This window comes from Galendromus occidentalis, unplaced genomic scaffold (genome assembly GCF_000255335.2).
Source record: "Galendromus occidentalis unplaced genomic scaffold, Mocc_1.1 scf7180000077128, whole genome shotgun sequence".
Lineage (NCBI taxonomy): Eukaryota > Metazoa > Arthropoda > Arachnida > Mesostigmata > Phytoseiidae > Galendromus > Galendromus occidentalis.
Window position 1 is genome coordinate 654,169 of NW_003805116.1, and position 16,751 is coordinate 670,919.

Genomic DNA, 16,751 nt, shown 5'->3' on the forward strand with positions numbered 1-16,751 from the left:
TCAGACTTTTTCTGGGCGCAGAAGCAGTTGAACCGACGTCACGGGATTGTCCATCGTGACGCTCTCTTCCGACGTCGGGGTTCCCTCCTGGGCCTTGCGAGGAACGACTTGGGGCGTCACTCCTTTCTTGATTCGCTGGAATTCCGGGGGAAAATATTATTCTCCCAATAATGACGGGGGATGTAGGAGGGGACAAGAGATCATTCGGGTCCTAAATATCATGCGTCATCTCAGTATCGATCCAAATTCAAGTTCGCATCCAATAATTGCTCCCTCGGAGGAATTTAAGGGCAGTCAATCGATTTACCTCGAGGAACGTTCCCGGGGTACTGCACAGGAAGAACAGGGCGTACAGAGGGATCCAGATGATGGAGGCCATCGCCATGCACCACCCGATCGCCTCTCCCCACCAGGGATAAACGTAGGTGTTCGAGTAGGTGAGAGGCTCGTGTTCGAGCAGGTAGAAGAGCAGCATTCCCAGAATGACGACCGGAGCAGCGAAGAGCCAACAGAAAACAAAGTATCGGTTTGGTCTGAAGCCGATCATGTCCTCAATGTTTTCGTAAATTCTGTTGGCACCTGGAATCGTGATTCGGAGAGGCAGACATGTGCTTGGCTAGTGTGGAAGGTGGGAACGATAAAAGCTCGGGAAAAGCATCTCGGCCCAAGGCTGAGAATTTTTCGCCACCTCACCGGGGTCAGAGCTCACCATAAATATAGGAGAATCCAAGGATCTCAAAAAGGACGACTGTGCATAGAGAAACCCCGGAAGCAGAGAAGAAGTCCATCAGTTGGAAGATATACATTCCTCCCTGGGTTACGATCGGCAGACCGAGACAGAATTGCAGACAAACGATGCCCAGCGTGAAGAGCCGACGATGGGGTCGGAGTTGAACAGCGAATTCGTCCACGAGTCCGGTGACCAGTGCCTCCACGGTGCAGAATTGAGAATCGATCCCGAGAACGATGAGCATCAGGAAAAAGAGAATAGCCCAGGCAGAAGCCCAAGGAAGCTGTACCACCACCTCTGGGTACGCTAAGAAAGCCAAACCCGGTCCAGATTTCGCGACTTCTGCGACAGCTTTGCCCTGAACGTGGGCCATGTGTCCGAGTACCGAGAAGATCACAAAACCGGCGAACAGCGAAGTGCCGGAGCAGATGGCACAAACGATCAGGGAATCTTTGTAGAAGTTATGATTGTACTTGTTGTAGCTGCCGAGAGCCACGTTGGCACCGATACCTGATAACACAGAGACATACGTGTTATTTGGCTTTGCGGCTGGAGCACTACCGATCCCATCGATCGACAACGTATGTGGCTCCGAGAAAGAAATTCCTCCGCTTCGAGTCGAATTATCGACCTCTTACCGATTCCGTAGGAGAAGAGGACCTGAGTCCCAGCGGCGATCCAGACTTTCGGGTCAGCGAGTTTGGACCAGTCGGGTTTCAAATAGAAGGAGAGACCCTCACTGGCTCCTTCTAAAGTGACTCCTCGGATGAAGAGGATGCATAGTATGGCGTAAGGGAATAGAGCGGTACACCAGATGATTTTGCCACTTTGATGAAGTCCTTTCCAAATGACCATGTAGACCAAGAGCCATGCGATGAAAAGATAGATGACGAGTTCTGGCCGGAGGCTTCCCAACTCGTGCAGTCCTGATGTGATTCCGAGCACATTCCGACTGGAAGTCACGTCAAATCTTAATACGGAGCTCTGTCTCTTTAGCGTTAACACATGAATCCCGAAGAAGCAAGATCCTTCGGACAGGATGTTCTCCGTCATTTGGAAGATTCTTGGATGTGCGAGAACTTACTCCCAATATTCTTTGACAGCGGAAGTCGCGGTGCCGTTAGCGAAGGTCCGATTTTCCCTCAGGCCAACGCAAGTTTCGGTGTTCCATTCGTTTCCGCAATTCTCCCATGGGAGCGGCGAAGAGAATGAGGCGACGAAGTAGTAGAGGGTGTAGGCGATCAGAACGATGTAGTAGATATTCGACAAGCCGATCATCACCATCGAAGCGTAACCAACACCTGGAAGGAGCAGTATTTGAAAACGACCGCCAATCCAATGTTCGGAACTCAAGCCTGACGCAGAGATTATCGTGATTGTCGAAAAATTCGAGTGCGATCCGGCCCCCCAGTGCATCGATTGTACGCATGAGAAACTTTTGGATTCGCTCCGTGAGATTCGCAAAGCTTTTCAGGGAAGGAGTAGACTCTCATGCTCTGCGCGGGGACCAAATAGATTTAATTATAGCTCCGGGCAATGGATGCGGATGATCTCCAGGGTCAACAATAAGTCCTCTCGAAGAAAGGGTTACTCTCGGACAGATTTGACGTAAATGGAACACTGGAGAGGGCTTCGGTGGCAATCTCCGACGTTGATGATGCACACGAAGGGGGAGGGGGTTCGTGGGATGTTTCGGTGTGGGCGGATCAAGTTGAAGGAGTCGGTCGTATTTGCAGGGACTGAGAACCGTTCTATTCCACAGTCTCCGAAACCTACCCTTGAACATCGGGACAAGGTTCCAGATTCCGATTCCACCAGTATTGAGGTATTGTCCTATAGAAACTTCCATCATGAAGAGAGGAACTCCGCATAAGACGATGCTGATGAAGAACGGAACGAGGAAGGCGCCTGCAGTAAAAGAGAATTCCGTTAGAAATTTGATTTTGCCACCACTCTCGTGGATTTCCAATCCATTTCCGAAATCAGACTTGCATCTCCGATTCGCGCGACTGTGACCGATTGAGCTCAGCTCATCTTTAGCCCGCGCTTTCGAACCTGGAGGAGATCGTCGAGTACATCTCTCTAACCTACAACGACCCGACAATCAAAACGGGCGGCGATCTGCAGAAGGTGATCTACATTCGCGAACAAGGTGGACATCGTTTCCCATTCGAATCTCCGTCCCAGAAATCATAGCGGAATTCCGCAGGTTCGGTGCTCTCGTTGCCAATAGGCAAGCTCTTCCTCTTGTCATGATTCACCTTCACAGACCTTCCTCGGGTGAGAGCCTTCGAGACGGACGAAGCTCAACCGGTCGCGTACGAGCGGGCGGCGAGTTCTCCGACGATGCGAACCCGCTCGCAATAGCCACGCCAGGCGCGGTAAACTCGATACCTGCGTCAGCACCGGGGAATCTGCTCGTTGTTGACCGGTGTAATTTATAAAGCCTAATGCCGAATTCGGAGACGGCCGGAAACGACTTTGCATCTTGCTAGCAAGTATTATAACATCGTACATACATATGTACACGACATATAGGCCGTAATTATGGAGGGAACGATGCCTTCCCAGGCTTGAAAAACGATCCGACCTCCAACCGATGGTCTGTCACGCAAACAGGACGAACATCTGATCCGTGGATCTGTCGAGGTTGCGTAGAGCTCATCCGACGGTCGACGTTCCTCGAACGTGCCATTCTCTTCCAAGTCTCCAAGAAGACGGATGCCTTGTCTGATACTCTAGCCCAGCTCCTATTTTTAGTACAACGCCCCGAGTTGTAGGGTGTCATCACTTTGCCTAACGTGAAGACCCTCACAAGTTAGTCTTATGTTAGAACAGCTCTTAATCACGTGAGAAATTCTCCATCTTCTACCTCTACAAATTCTGTAGCAGCTGTCAACTAGGAATCATACCATGTCAACTAGAATCAAACGCGATTCGCCAACAGGTATTGCGCTGAAAGATCGTATCTGAACGGAATCCGAGCCTCGAGCTCCTCCAAGCTTCAGTGTCGCTTCACTGTGTCGTAATGAGTTGGCGAAACTTGCATCACAAGAGACATTCCGATGGGAATCAATCATATTATCCGAGACATATAGCTCCGGGGCTCCGTCAGTCATTCGCGAGAGACATCGTCCCTCATCTCACAACGGTTCGACGCTTCGGAAGAGGAATGATAGCGATGCTGAAACTTTACGACTATGAAAATCGAAGTCCCCTTCCGGAGGTACGCGCTGCAATGTCAGCTATCGACATATGTACATTGATGGCGACTTCGCATTGAGATCTGGCACTCTTCCAGTCGTAGACAAAAAGAACCTTTTTCAGGTAGGGGAAGGGCCGTCCATACGGGGAGGCATTATCCGTGACAGAGAAAGCAGTGTGAACATATTTTGATGTCAGAATCAACGCGCTAGCAAGAGCCAGGTGAGATGAGGCCCCGAGTACTTGATTGACGCGTAATGTATTTCCACGGTCGGTCGTGACCACATCGAATTGAGAGCATGAAGAATAGAGATGATGAAGGCATCAGAGGCGGAAGCTCGCGGGAAATGGGGGGCGTTTTATCCAGCTAGCAAAAGGCGATCACCCGCCTCAGATATCGATCGGCCAAGAAGGCTATGGAGGTCTGAAGACAAGCTTACTGAGCAAGCGTAATTTCTGTTCTTCCCGAGGAAAACGATAATTGGCCGGAGAAGAAAGAGGTAATTGAGCACGTTCTTCTGGATCCTCCAAGATTGGGAGAGATTTTCCAGCTGCCCGTGTATTCCGACGTCTGACGAACCAGAGAGAGCCTGGAAATCTCGGGAGTCTCCCTCAGCAGACGTCACCGAATGCGAGTCGAAAGAGTTGAGGAGTATAGGCAGCCGCTGAATAGAGAGCGAAGGCTGCAGCCCGAAAAAATAGACCGAGTGAAGTGTCGGCATCTCCGCCGGGAAGATAGATGGAAATCGCCGCGTTTGGCTGTGAGTTTCGGTCTGTTCGGGTGCCACCCGTCGTGTAAAACGGAGGTGACTTTTTCAAGGCTGACCATAAGGTACGCACTCCAAGCGTTTCTCCGCGGGAGGGCTCTGATTCCTGGCTCGGAATTTGACGACGCTGTTGTAATCGGCTCTCCGGCTGAAGTGCGAAGGACCCGTACAAGGGAGCCAGATACTAAATTCGGCGGACGACAATAGCTAACTTCGTGACACCTGCTGCCATTCCGTCTCGTTGACATTGGGTGTACGAGGCCCCTCCGGTGATTGACGCTCATGTGAGCGTGAATCGAAATTCGACTTCGTTCGCGAGAGGTGAATCAGATAGTGTAAATAGAGGAAGCAGCAGTGCTTCACGAAAGGCTCTGGACCCGCAATGGCGAATTTCTGAGTCGATGCCATTTCCAATCACAACCTATCGGAGATCTCGATCGAGGCGTTGCATCTCAAGATCTATCTCCGGATCAGTGAATCTCGGAATGTACCCTCAAGTCGATCGATCACTCATCCGCTCTCTGGATGACTCCGAGGAGTCTCTCCAATTCTAGAAGTTCTCAGGGAGGGAAGTCCCTGCCCCCACGGGGAATCGGGCAGGAATTCACTAACGATCAGAGCTATCATTAGAGAAGCCGAATGGCAGAGGCTGTTTAAGCTGTACTGTGGAAGTTCCTCCCGCTTGCCATCGCGGGGGAGCCCGGACACAGCTTTGCAAAATCCCGCGACACTTCTGTATAGGTCCATTGCCCTCGCCGATATTGAGATCAACATCTCGCTATACATACTTAGATCTACGTGTCCCGATACGCTTTCTGACAAAGAGGTCGTGTCGAGAGCCGAACATGATCGTAACAAAAGTAAACCATGTTGAATATCCGGAACCCCGTCGAGCGAGCTCATAAGATGTCACTGGTCCGGTTCGAAAGAAGTAGGAACCATGGCTCGTCAATACGTGAGCATACCTAGATCGATCGGGGATATTCCTGTGTGAGTTTCTACTTTGCTCTTGTTTTTCTCGGTCGAATCCATTTCTTCGCGGGAGTTCTCTCTAAGGCTCCACGATGAGCTTGTCCCTACGATCTCCCATCCCTTTGGTCTCTCGATATGAGATTCCGGATCCGCTCTCAGCAGCATGTCTCTTTCTGCGCAAAGAAAACAGCCGGATGAGCCCTGGAAGCTCACCGCAGGCTTTCTCCTTGTTTTTTCCGCAATTCGCCCGTGACTCCCATTGCGGGTTACTGTTCCTTTGCGAGGTGTTTCCTGCGAACATCGCAGCTCCTCTTGCGCGATACCAAGTTCTCCTCAACACAGACACTTCCCGTCGCGGAAGCACGTCTCCCTACTTCAAGGAAACTTTATTACTCCAAGAAAAAACATTAAAACCCTCAGCGAAGTACGGTTCTTCCCACGCAAATATCCTCTCCGTAGCGACCGGCCGAGACAAACACCGGAAGCCAGAAATTGCTTCAATGGACCCGAGTAACGAGCTTAGGGATAGATGCAAGTTTCCGTCCATTGAAGCACGGCGCCTCAGACCCAGAATGTTCGAGGAAGCAGGCTTGCCGCCTGGGCTCTTAGTCCGGCTCTGAAAACGTCCGACTCGAGGCTTTACAACCAGAAGCGAATTTCTTGCGTTTTTTTCTCTCGGTCGCCAGCTTCCTAGTCTCTGGTATTTATGCTAGGGCTTTCACCTCGAGCAACCTCTGGCTTGTTTGTCGTCTCGTCACGCTGTTAACCCAGTTTAGTCAGCGCCACTAAAATCATCCGATTCGTCCGAAGACGAGTTTGTCGTCTCAAAAATTGTTTCTACCTGATGATGCCGAGGTTTTGCCAGGATTTGACAACTCGCCGAGATGACAGCCAATGGAGACTCAGAGCTCTGCATTGTCAACCTGCTCTCTAGCCCGGGCGAGACTGTTGATCTGTTGCCACTTTCTATCCAAGGTCTTTCTGAGTCGGACTCCACTTCACCCTCGTCGGTTGCATCCCGACAACGACGGGGCCTCAATCCGTGCGACTCTGTTATTAGGCACAAGCTCATCCCCATGACTAGGGACTGCCGCCTCTCAGCCTTTTCCAGACGGGAAGTTTCTCCGTGAAAATTTCGCGGGACAAACTGCCGAGAACGAATACCGATCAAACACGCGAGTATTCGGCGGTTCCACTATTTCGTAGATTACCACGATGAGACGAGGGAGGGAGGGGGGTTGGTGAGCAACGAGCTCCGGAACTCCGACATTCCAGCACTAGTTCTCGGACTCTTCCACATCTCCTAGTAACGATCGTTTAGAGCCGCGATTCTCGCCATCTTCCCACGTCGTGCATACATCGACTCCACTTCGATACTCCGGGAGTTCAAACCGCCTGATGAAAGCTAGAATGATCGCTGGCATTTTAGCTATTTTATTTTGCGGAATCGATGCGAAGCGAGGGGAATTTGTCCGAGAGTCTCGTCCCATCAGCGGCTGAATTTTTCGCGTCTTGGATGTGCTGGCCGACTAGGATCCCCATATTTTTCAAGCGAATGACATCGAGCCGGCGCTATCGATGGCTGCTCGTCTCGTAGAGCAGAGAGCACTCAGCCGTAGACGAAACTCGACACGCTTTGCGTAACGTAGGGCATCGCACGTGCGTCTAGCAGCGATTCTTAACGAGTGCCAGGCAGGTCACCCGACGAGAACTCTTCCCAAAGAAGATCGCGACCAGCGCGACCCTTCCGTGTACCGACGACGAGAGAACACGGGCAAGGCTGCTGACAGTGCTCTCGAGAAACGAAATTTGACCCCAACATACATACGTAAAGAAACGACGGGTGTCCTATTCGCCGTCCTCCAATGGACCCACCGATTTGATGATCACGAGACAATCACCTCGGAAATCCGAAACGTTCTAGATTTGCTCCTGTCTCATTCCACGGGAAGGTCAAGGCCGTTCGAAATTTTATCGAGAAGCAGGATACATTTCATTTGAAAGTCCTTGATCCCCGGTCACGCGGAGCTTCGCTATCAGAAAGGGTGACTGATCCATGTGGTTAGTCAGACGTCTACAGACAAGGCGACTCCCGATGGAAGTCTCATAGGGGACACGAAACGGATACAGCTGACGTTTCGCTTCCCTGGTGATCTATTTTCGCCTGCCGAGGACGTTGATGGAACAGAGATCGCCATGCTTCCAAGGAGCTGCTTCTTGTTCCGCTCCAAGAATGTACCTCTCCCGATCCGGAGAATCCCTCGACATCGATCCCAGAAATAACGAGCGCGAATAGTTCCGCATTCTCCGTCAAGCCGATCGAGCCGATCGAGCCTGATTGGCGTTTTCGATTCCGCTCGTCCGAAACATTCTCAGGAGCGGCTGTCTGTGTGTCCCGTGGGGAAAAGTCTTTTGACGAGATCGCACCCGCTACTACGATTGAAGGAACAGGAGAGCAGGCGACGAGCGTCGCGAGAAAATTGTCAAATCACGGACACGCTTGCCATGCTTCTGTTTTCCGTGGACGAGGTGCTGATTGAATCCGTAATTCTGGACATAACCGACTTCACAGTATACATACATATATGTATATCAAAAGGGAATCAGAGCGGGAATTATCCCCCTCGCCGTGTATCCAGAATCAATGAATATTCTCGTTCTCATGTGTCGGCTATAGCTTTCGGCTACATCTCACAACAGATTCCTTGCCCGCTCAGTCTCGCTCCGCGAAGCTCGAGCGACGCTTGCACGGATCGAGAGAGGCACCGCGAGATTCCTGAGCCCTAGGAGACGTTGCACAGCGGCAGCGCACACAGTCTGTTTTGAGCCCAATGCGGAATGACAAGGCCGAGAATATGATTTTTGGCGGTCTGACTCGTGCGCTCAGAGTGGCCCGCAAGGGATCTCGTGACGCGCATATTCCCGCGCGGACAGAATGGGCTGCGGAAGAGCGCACTGCAGCTTCCGAAACTAATGGAAAAGGAAACCCAATCTTCCCGGTTACTCGTCGGATATCGTCGGATGAATGGCGCGCGTCCCGAATTCTATGCTGTTCTTTGTCGTCCTGTTTGGCATCTGATGGGATTCACCATCTCGCGGCAGAGCTCGGTCGAGGTTCAGCGTAACGTCATCCTTCTGAGCTCCGAGGTCTTATTGAGTTGTACCGAGCTTCCGACAGCGGTGAGATGATCCGGTAAAATCAATGATTTCGCCGAGAGCACTTTGTCGCGTGACGGAGCGTATTTTCCGAGCCGTGTGCTCGGCCTCTAGCCTCGAATACCGGGCCCGATTACGGCCGCGGGCTTCTTCCCTCCGCAAATCCAGTCCTCTATCAATGGAATAATTGGAAACATGCTCTCGTCTCCGCGAGGGAGAGTTGGAGAAGAATCAGATGATTCTCTATCTCTATACCCTACAGCTCGGCTAATTATTGACAGACAGATATGGTTGACTTGTCTCGTCTTGCGGAGTTAGCCCTATTGACTCTAGGATTGAGTGACGAGTCTTCGCGACCATAACATCAAGTCGCGACGGATGGTTGCTCTGATGACTTCGCAACAAGATAAGACGAGTTTTGAATCAGGAGTAATATATCCCGAAGCGAGAGCGGAGAATCATCCCTGAGCAGTGCTTGTATGAGAAGGATTGTAAACTCACAGGGGACATCGTAATCTTTATGACAGTGAATCCCCGTCATGGCGTTTACCTTTACTCTTGATTACACGCTCCGTTTCGCTACTTCGAAAGGGTTTAAGTTCTCTGGGTCCCGCTAAAGTTGCATCAGGGCTCCGGAAGAATCCTTTCTGCCTCAATCCGACACAAAGCGAACTTTACGAAGGAATTCCGCTCTGAGAGAGAGGCTTTGCTGCTCTAGCGGTCATTCGTGGAATGTTTTCATTCTCTTTTCCGCTGCTTGCGCATCACTCAGGAAATTCCGGCTCGTCCTTATGTACGCGATAGGGGCGCTAGACGCCCCGGTGCAAAGACATCTACCAGCCAGTGTCAGAGAGAGAGAGACGATTCATTGCGCGGAGCCTCACGGCATGGATCAGATTTCTCTGACATTCTTCCGGAGGTGAAAAACAGGAAACCCCCGGATTCTAGCTCCAAGTTAGAAATGAACGCTGCACTCACCGCCTCCGTTTTCGTAGGCCAGATACGGGAAACGCCAAACGTTTCCGAGACCGACCGCGTAGCTCACGCAGCCGAAAATGAAATCCAACTGTCCGTCCCAATTTCCTCGAACGGGCAGTTCTTCCTCGGAGTCTCCCGGGGCGCATTTTTTCGGGAGGGGACCGGCCTCCTGATCATGGTAGTTGATGCTGTTACAATCGATGTCTTTGTCGTAAGCCAGTTCGTAGCGGGGCCCACCTGCCCCGTCCTTGCTGCGCATCCCTGGTGCAGGTGGAGCTGTCGTTTGTCCGGTGAAGCTTGTCGTTGTCCTCACAGTCGTCGCGGTGGAATTATCAGACGTTGCGATGATAATAAAAGTCGAACAAGTCGGTGTTCGGAGACGACTCTCGATGCTCGTGGCGGTGCAGTTGGCCGAGAGGACACGAGGTGAGCTTTGCTTCGCGGTGTGTACTAAGGTCGGTGCGGCGGCTAGTCGAGTGCGATTGGACCTCTTCTGAGATGAGCTCGTCGGACCTATAGTTCTTCTCGTTCCGGCTCAGCGTTGAGATTCACAGAGTGTGTCTCTTGCCGTTTTCTTCTCGCCTGTAGTCGACCGCCGGTTCCCACTCTCCCGCGGGAAGGAACTTTATACTGCCAACACAGCGCTGGCAGCAGCGTCAGCGGCAACAGTAATCAATTCAACGATCTGAGAACCGTAATAATACGACCTGTTAGATACCGTCGTACGCGACCAGTCCCCAAAACGCATGGGCGATCGGGGGCGCCATCCGGAGAGCGCGGACGAGCGTCACGGAGAGGTCCGCCCGGTACGAATGAGAAATAAGCTCTGACCCATGACAGTCCGACCCGGGGAATCGACGGACACCGGGGAAGCGGACGATTCGAGCGGGCGGACCGTCCGACGTTCTTTGAAAAGCTGAAACTCGACCTACCTTGGTCTACGGCGACACCTTGAATGGAGTACATGGCGCAGATGAAGATGACAATCGCTTTCATGTGACAACCGTTGTAGTTCACCGTGAGGTCAACCATGACGACTAGCAGTAAGGCATATCAGTCCGTGGTTGAGCGTACGCTTCTGTATTTGCCTCCGGTCTGGCTGAGCGCGGGCGACCTCAACAACCTTCAACAACAACCGGTAAGGGACGAAGCGTCCGCGAGCACGACCGACGTGGGCGACGATATCACCTCACCGATGCTTCCGTCCGACAGATGGCTGGCAGCGGCCGCGGATGAGTTTCCTCCGGTATCGTGGCTGACTGTCAGGATTGTCGCTCAGCTTCTGGCAGCGAGTTCCAGAGGGCTAGAAGCAACAGGGATTTGCATTCAGTACTCACTCGACAAGACTCTTTAGAGAGACGAAGGCGAGAGGCTCGCCTGAGGGGTGAGGGATCCGCCGGAGCACTGTCCGGGGTGCCGACACACCACGACGTGAGTTGAGATCGCTTACCACGTCTCGCTAGATGCTCGGAAAGGGATCCGAAAAACGTTTCGCTCGCGAGACGACCACCTAACCGGCGCGATCCGGCCGTAAATAAGGCGGAGTAATTTTTGCATCAGAAAATCCTGAGCTCGACAAGAGGACCCAGGAATCCCGAAGGGAGCTTCCAGATGGAACGTCGAAGGTTCTCGATTACCTCGCAGAGCGACATGGACCGATAGGACATTGACATGACGGTGAATAGCCGAGACGGTCCTCTGTCAGATCCAGCGTCGAGTTTCAGTCCCATTCCCACAATCGGCGAGAATGAGACGCAAATTCATAGCCTAAACCAATTAGGTGGTTTTCTACGCAGTTTTCTCTCGTGGGCGGCTGTCCGAACCCGATATCGATTCGATTAGTGCAACGATCCGACAGCCGACCGCTTCAATGTAAACGAATAGAAATCTTGTTTCTGGAATGCGCGAACTCATCGATTTGTCCTATTATATATGTGGCCGGCTTTCTTCACTCAGAGCTCTGTTCCCAGTCGGGCCCGGGGACTCTCTCGCGAGATAGGGAACACTCGTATTCAACGACTGCCGCTGCTACCGATGACATCCTTGAAGTGCGGAACACCAAAACAAAACTCCCTGCGGGTCTTTCAGGCAAACGAGCATCGGGCAGGAAACCTTTGTTTTCGATCAGAAACTCTTTGCGCAAAGCAATCAATCCTGCGAGAGCACAGTCAGGACCACACGACTGAGACTGGCGGTGGCGCCGCCCTGAGACACGGTGTGCCGGGAATTCCGGGTTTGGAATATCGACAACGGGTCGGAATCTAAAGCGGATTTCGGGGTCGGAGCGCTAATATCGATTCCGAGCACGAATACTTCGATGCCATACCGATTAGACTAATTTCCCTGCGGAGCTTCAGTACGACTGACCCACAAATCACCCTGATTCCAATGACCTACGAAGATCTATGAGAGCATCGGTAGGGCCACCGCGGACGCGAGAGTTTTCATTTACTGCGACGATGACGCAACGTCACCATAATGCCTCGAATCGATTTTCGCTGCGGAGAATCCGCGAACATGACTCCGGGGATTCGGATCGACCTCAAAAACTCAACTGAATATTCCCTCGCGCTATTCATGGATAGAATGGACAGGAACATTAATGCGCCGACAGAGCGACGCGGCGTCGTTAAGTTTCAAACGAAAGAAGAAGTCTCACGAAGAGATGCGAGAATCGGGTCTCAAGTGCATCCATGTCTCAAGTAGCGGTCAGGATGATTTTCTCTGACACATTTGTTTACATTACAGGTCTAGGGCGGTTGCCTCTAAAGAGGGACCTGCGTGCCATTCACCACTTTTGCAACTAGTCTTCTAGTGTCCCACGCGGGGCGCCCTCTGTCAAGCTTCGAGCAAAACTCCGGGGCCGGGTCCAGCCGGTGCCACGTGATGTGTGACGTGCGGAGGATAACACGGAGATCCCATTAAGGGGTCGCCGACCAGATTCCAAATTGGGCTACTCTCTCCGCGGCTTTCTATCGAAAGGAGTCCAGTTGGCACCGAGGAGCGAACATTTTCCGTGAATGCATGGCAAAGCGACACGCTTTGCGAGTAAACATCGTATAATTCTCTGGGGTTGTAATCGTGCAATGACAGAGCAATTCCGTTGCGAACGACGCGACGGCGTAGAACCAGGCGTCCACCAGCCAAAGAGTGGAACGCGATCCTGGAAAGTGACCTCGATCAAGGACACGGAGGAGCATCTGTCGCGTCTCCTCTCAGCAAAGCTTCGCGTCATTGCTCGAAGTGAGCATTGAGATACACTGCTTGATGCATCATCTTATGGGAATCAGGCAGAATTTCACTCCAAGACGACCCCGACGTATTGCTCGAGATGCGACAAAGCCACGGGATCGCGCTAAGTTTTGAGAACGCGATACAGCTCCCGCCTGCATAAGCAATCCGAGGGAGCGTTCCGAGTGGAGGCGAAGGTCATTTTCTCCGGTCGTCTTCCTAAAGGAAGCGCTAACTGGCTCTGAAAAACAGTATGGATTATTTGATAAAAGTCCTGATTCTTCGGGTGACAAGCGCGCCCTCGAGATATTTCCCGGGCCTCATTAGTTATTTCGGATTGGAATGAATTATTATCATCTATATATGACGAATAAGCAGTTCCTAGGAGTCAATCTTCTGAAGATTCGGCGCCAGAGAGCGTTTCGGGACCAGGGACTCCTTGAATAAATGAGACTTTTGACAGCTGCCTCGCCCCCTCCCTACACTTTTGCAGCGAATTGACAAGTTTCTCTCCCGACTATTCGTAAAGGCTACCCATGAGGGACGACGAAAATCTCTCTGCCCCAATTCCTCGATTCGGTACGTCGACTCCGGTCTGATGCTTCTCATCGTGGCGAGCGTTTCGTCCTGCGGAAACAATTCGGGCGAGCGAATGATCAAACTGGCGATGAATCTGAGTCAAAGAGATTCGCGGTGGTGTATCTACCACTGTTCTGCGTTGAAGCGTTCCGATGCGAGCTGAGCTCGGAGACAGAGTCGCGCGTCGGCGCTGCCCGAGCCAATTCTCTCGGATAATAATGCCTTCCAGTATTCTGAATCACTCGACGAGTTTCCAGAGGGCTCCAGATTAATTCTCAAGGATTTCTTCGGTCCTCCGCGTCGAGCTGCTCCGCTGATATTTTACTTCAAAGGGCATGTCAACGACATCGACACCCTCCTCAGGGTAAATGTAAAGTTCGACAGTCTGATGAATTGAGAGGCGAGAGCACGCTGTCGTCGATATCCTGAAAGAGAGACCACTTCATCCAGCTCAATCAAAATTGGAAAAACGCCGAGAGGGTGAACATGGAGGGCTTTCGAGCAACATGTCCGAGGTCAGCGACGCCGTCTCCGCGGAGTGAAATGCTGTCGTTCCGCGATGTGAGCCATTCAATGGGGAGAGATCGCATCGCTCCGGCCGGAATTCCCAGTCCCGGGAAATAGTCCGGGGACTCTCCCTTCTTCGCGGAGATTGCACAGTCGACCAGAATCACTCCGGGAGATAATTGTTCTCTTCGCGAAAAGAGAGGGAAAGTCTCGCACTGATTTCGTGTACGGGAGTCGAGACTCTCCATCCACTAGATAAGCGTTCCGAGTGGAAATAATTCTCTCAACGGAAATCGGACATGATCCGGAGAGGCATCGAGCGGCCAAGCGGACTCCCGGAACGGATAAGCTACTCGAGCTTTTCGATTTTCTTCGTCGAGCTCGGACGACCTTACTGAGTTAGAATGCTCATCATTGAGACATCAGAACTCTTCGAAGTCCCGCAAACAGCATGGCGATCAATTGGTGAAACCCTACGCCCGTCCCGAACCTGATCGCTGGACTGATCCGACCCCTTGGCGTCAATTTCGATTTCGGAGAGTGGGCCCTCCGTGGGACAGCTCGGATATTCGGTCTTGTTCTCATTTACAGTAACAAGTCACAGAGTAGACTCTTCCACTGTCGGAGCCAGAAACCGAACAGAGCAGTCTACCCATTAGGGCACTCGGAAAGTGTTACCGAGCAAATTAGTCCTGCCTAGTGACCGACCGACAATCGAGAACAACCGAGTTCCGGTGAAGTTTACAACCGGCTGGCTCCCAATCTTGTCGGGAACTGAGTCCCAAGTCAATATTTTGAAACCGTCGGCGACTCCCATACCCAAGAAGCACGAGCCAACGGCCAGTATAGTGTCTCCAGGGTCGACCTGGGGAATTTCCATTGAAGAATCCTCCAAGGACTCATTCCCAATCGTCTCCTCTGACGCTCAGTTTTGACACACTTAACGCTTTGGGGAATGGTATTGATGCATCGACATCCGAGCGGAAGCTGCTGAGCTCTGATGCCCCGGGAAATCGACGCTAACAGTCAGAAGCTCATCGAGGAGTAAAGTTTCGAGCCGGTCACAGTTTGTGAGGTTGCTGTCGTCTGTACATGTTACTAGGAGTTGTATCGAAAATGTCTCTTTGCACGCCACGACTACATTTGTTGGATAGCGTAAGGTGTCGTATCACATTTTATCTTCGAAGGGCTTGATGAGTCTCCTCGAATGAGTCTCCCGATGATGGTTCCAAGATTCTGCCTTCTCTCCCCTCTGTAAAGAGAGCAATCAATCATATTCTGCAATGACCCAGTCTTGAGTTCAGGGTTCCTCGCGGATGCGAAGCGGAGCCTCTCGATAGCCGAATCGGAGGTCTGAAGGTCAGACCCCGGATTGGAGTCACGCTTAGAATCGCCCGAGATCCTCATTTGACAGATATGGCCGTCTCAGAACGTGTCGAGGTCCACGGAACGTTTCGCAGAGCTTCCTCGATATCAGCCCCATGATGATTGTTCACAATTATTGCGTCCAACATCAGAAAATCCGTTGAAAGCTAGTGTTTCGGCGAAGCGGGACGATTTCTCGAGCTCTAAATCTCACGGGCGAAACAATGAGAATTTGAATTTTCTGTAATGATGGACACCTCGTTCTTTTCCTGAACACCGACCCTTGTTGGAGTCAGGCGTGATCGCCAACAAGGGTCGGTGTTCTCCGAGGCTGCGAGACATACATGGATGGTGCAAATGCGAAACAATTCACCAGAATGCGGTAAACTGCGATAATTGTATCCTATATCCGAGCATCCGTCCGAATCATGCGCTCCTCCGCATCACCATCGCCGGAGGGTATCGTGACACTGAACGAGCGCCCCAGAGACCACATTGGGTCAAGGTCATCGCCAGAGTGGAGGTCGCGCCAAAGCGAACACGTCAATTGCGACCAGCTTTCCCAGAAGCTCGGAAGCTCCACGATAAGTTCATCGAATCGTACAGGAGCTCTATCCGCGTCATTTTCTGTGAAGCTCCATCAGAAAAAGCTCTACACTCGTGAAGGAATGGCACCTCTCTCCGTGATGTTTGCTCGACCAAATTCCCTGAGAAACCCAGGGGAGATGGAGCGTGAGAGAAGGAACGGAGAAAACCTGAAGTCGAGTGTTTTACGGGTGCTCCAGTGTCTCATTGTCGAGGAAGGTTTATTTTCGGAGGCACCAGTGAGTTTCCGAGGCACCGCTTGAGGACCCAATGCGTTATCGATCTGCAATCGCGCAGCCCCTCGACGACTTTACGGGGAACAGTCGATTGCCGTCGTCGCACCACACAGGTCTCTAAGGCAACCGTCTTACACAAACAGGATTTACATACACAGCCACAAGCCCCGGAATTTTCAGCGATGGGTGAGTCTTCTTTGAAATTCGCACACATAGATTTCCCAAACCGTCTCGTTGTTCGGAGGGTAGCATGCCGCCCAGGCTGGACTGCTGAGCGATCTTTGCATCGGATCCACGTAAGTGCCCAAGTCTGCATACCCCAAACAGCATCACGCTCACAACATGTGGGAATGAGATCCGAGAACCACAGAACCCGGAACTTATCATCATGTTCAAATAATGGTGTTCACATGAGTTTGGATGTCTCGGCCCTATACGATG

At 51.8% G+C, this 16,751-nt stretch overlaps 1 protein-coding gene across 1 annotated transcript; it reads right to left on the reverse strand.

Annotated features, from left to right (window-relative positions):
• LOC100909063 (sodium- and chloride-dependent GABA transporter 1) lies at positions 1 to 10,066 on the reverse strand. Its single transcript, XM_003741204.3, has 7 exons — positions 9,808 to 10,066; positions 2,507 to 2,638; positions 1,815 to 2,031; positions 1,369 to 1,682; positions 710 to 1,240; positions 308 to 579; positions 1 to 135 (listed from the first exon to the last, which is right to left on the reverse strand). Exons 1-7 carry the CDS (start codon positions 10,064 to 10,066, stop codon positions 1 to 3), a joined length of 1,860 nt encoding a protein of 619 aa, XP_003741252.1.
• Between the last annotated feature and the right edge of the window lie 6,685 nt (positions 10,067 to 16,751).

Coding starts and splice junctions, on each gene's coding strand:
- LOC100909063 (XM_003741204.3), bottom strand. CDS start 10,066: ATGCGCAGCAAGGACGGGGCAGGTGGGCCCCGCTACGAACTGGCTTAC. Junction 1,241..1,368: donor CCTCTTCTCCTACGGAATCG/GTAAGAGGTCGA, acceptor CTGTGTTATCAG/GTATCGGTGCCAACGTGGCT. Junction 580..709: donor TGGATTCTCCTATATTTATG/GTGAGCTCTGAC, acceptor TCACGATTCCAG/GTGCCAACAGAATTTACGAA.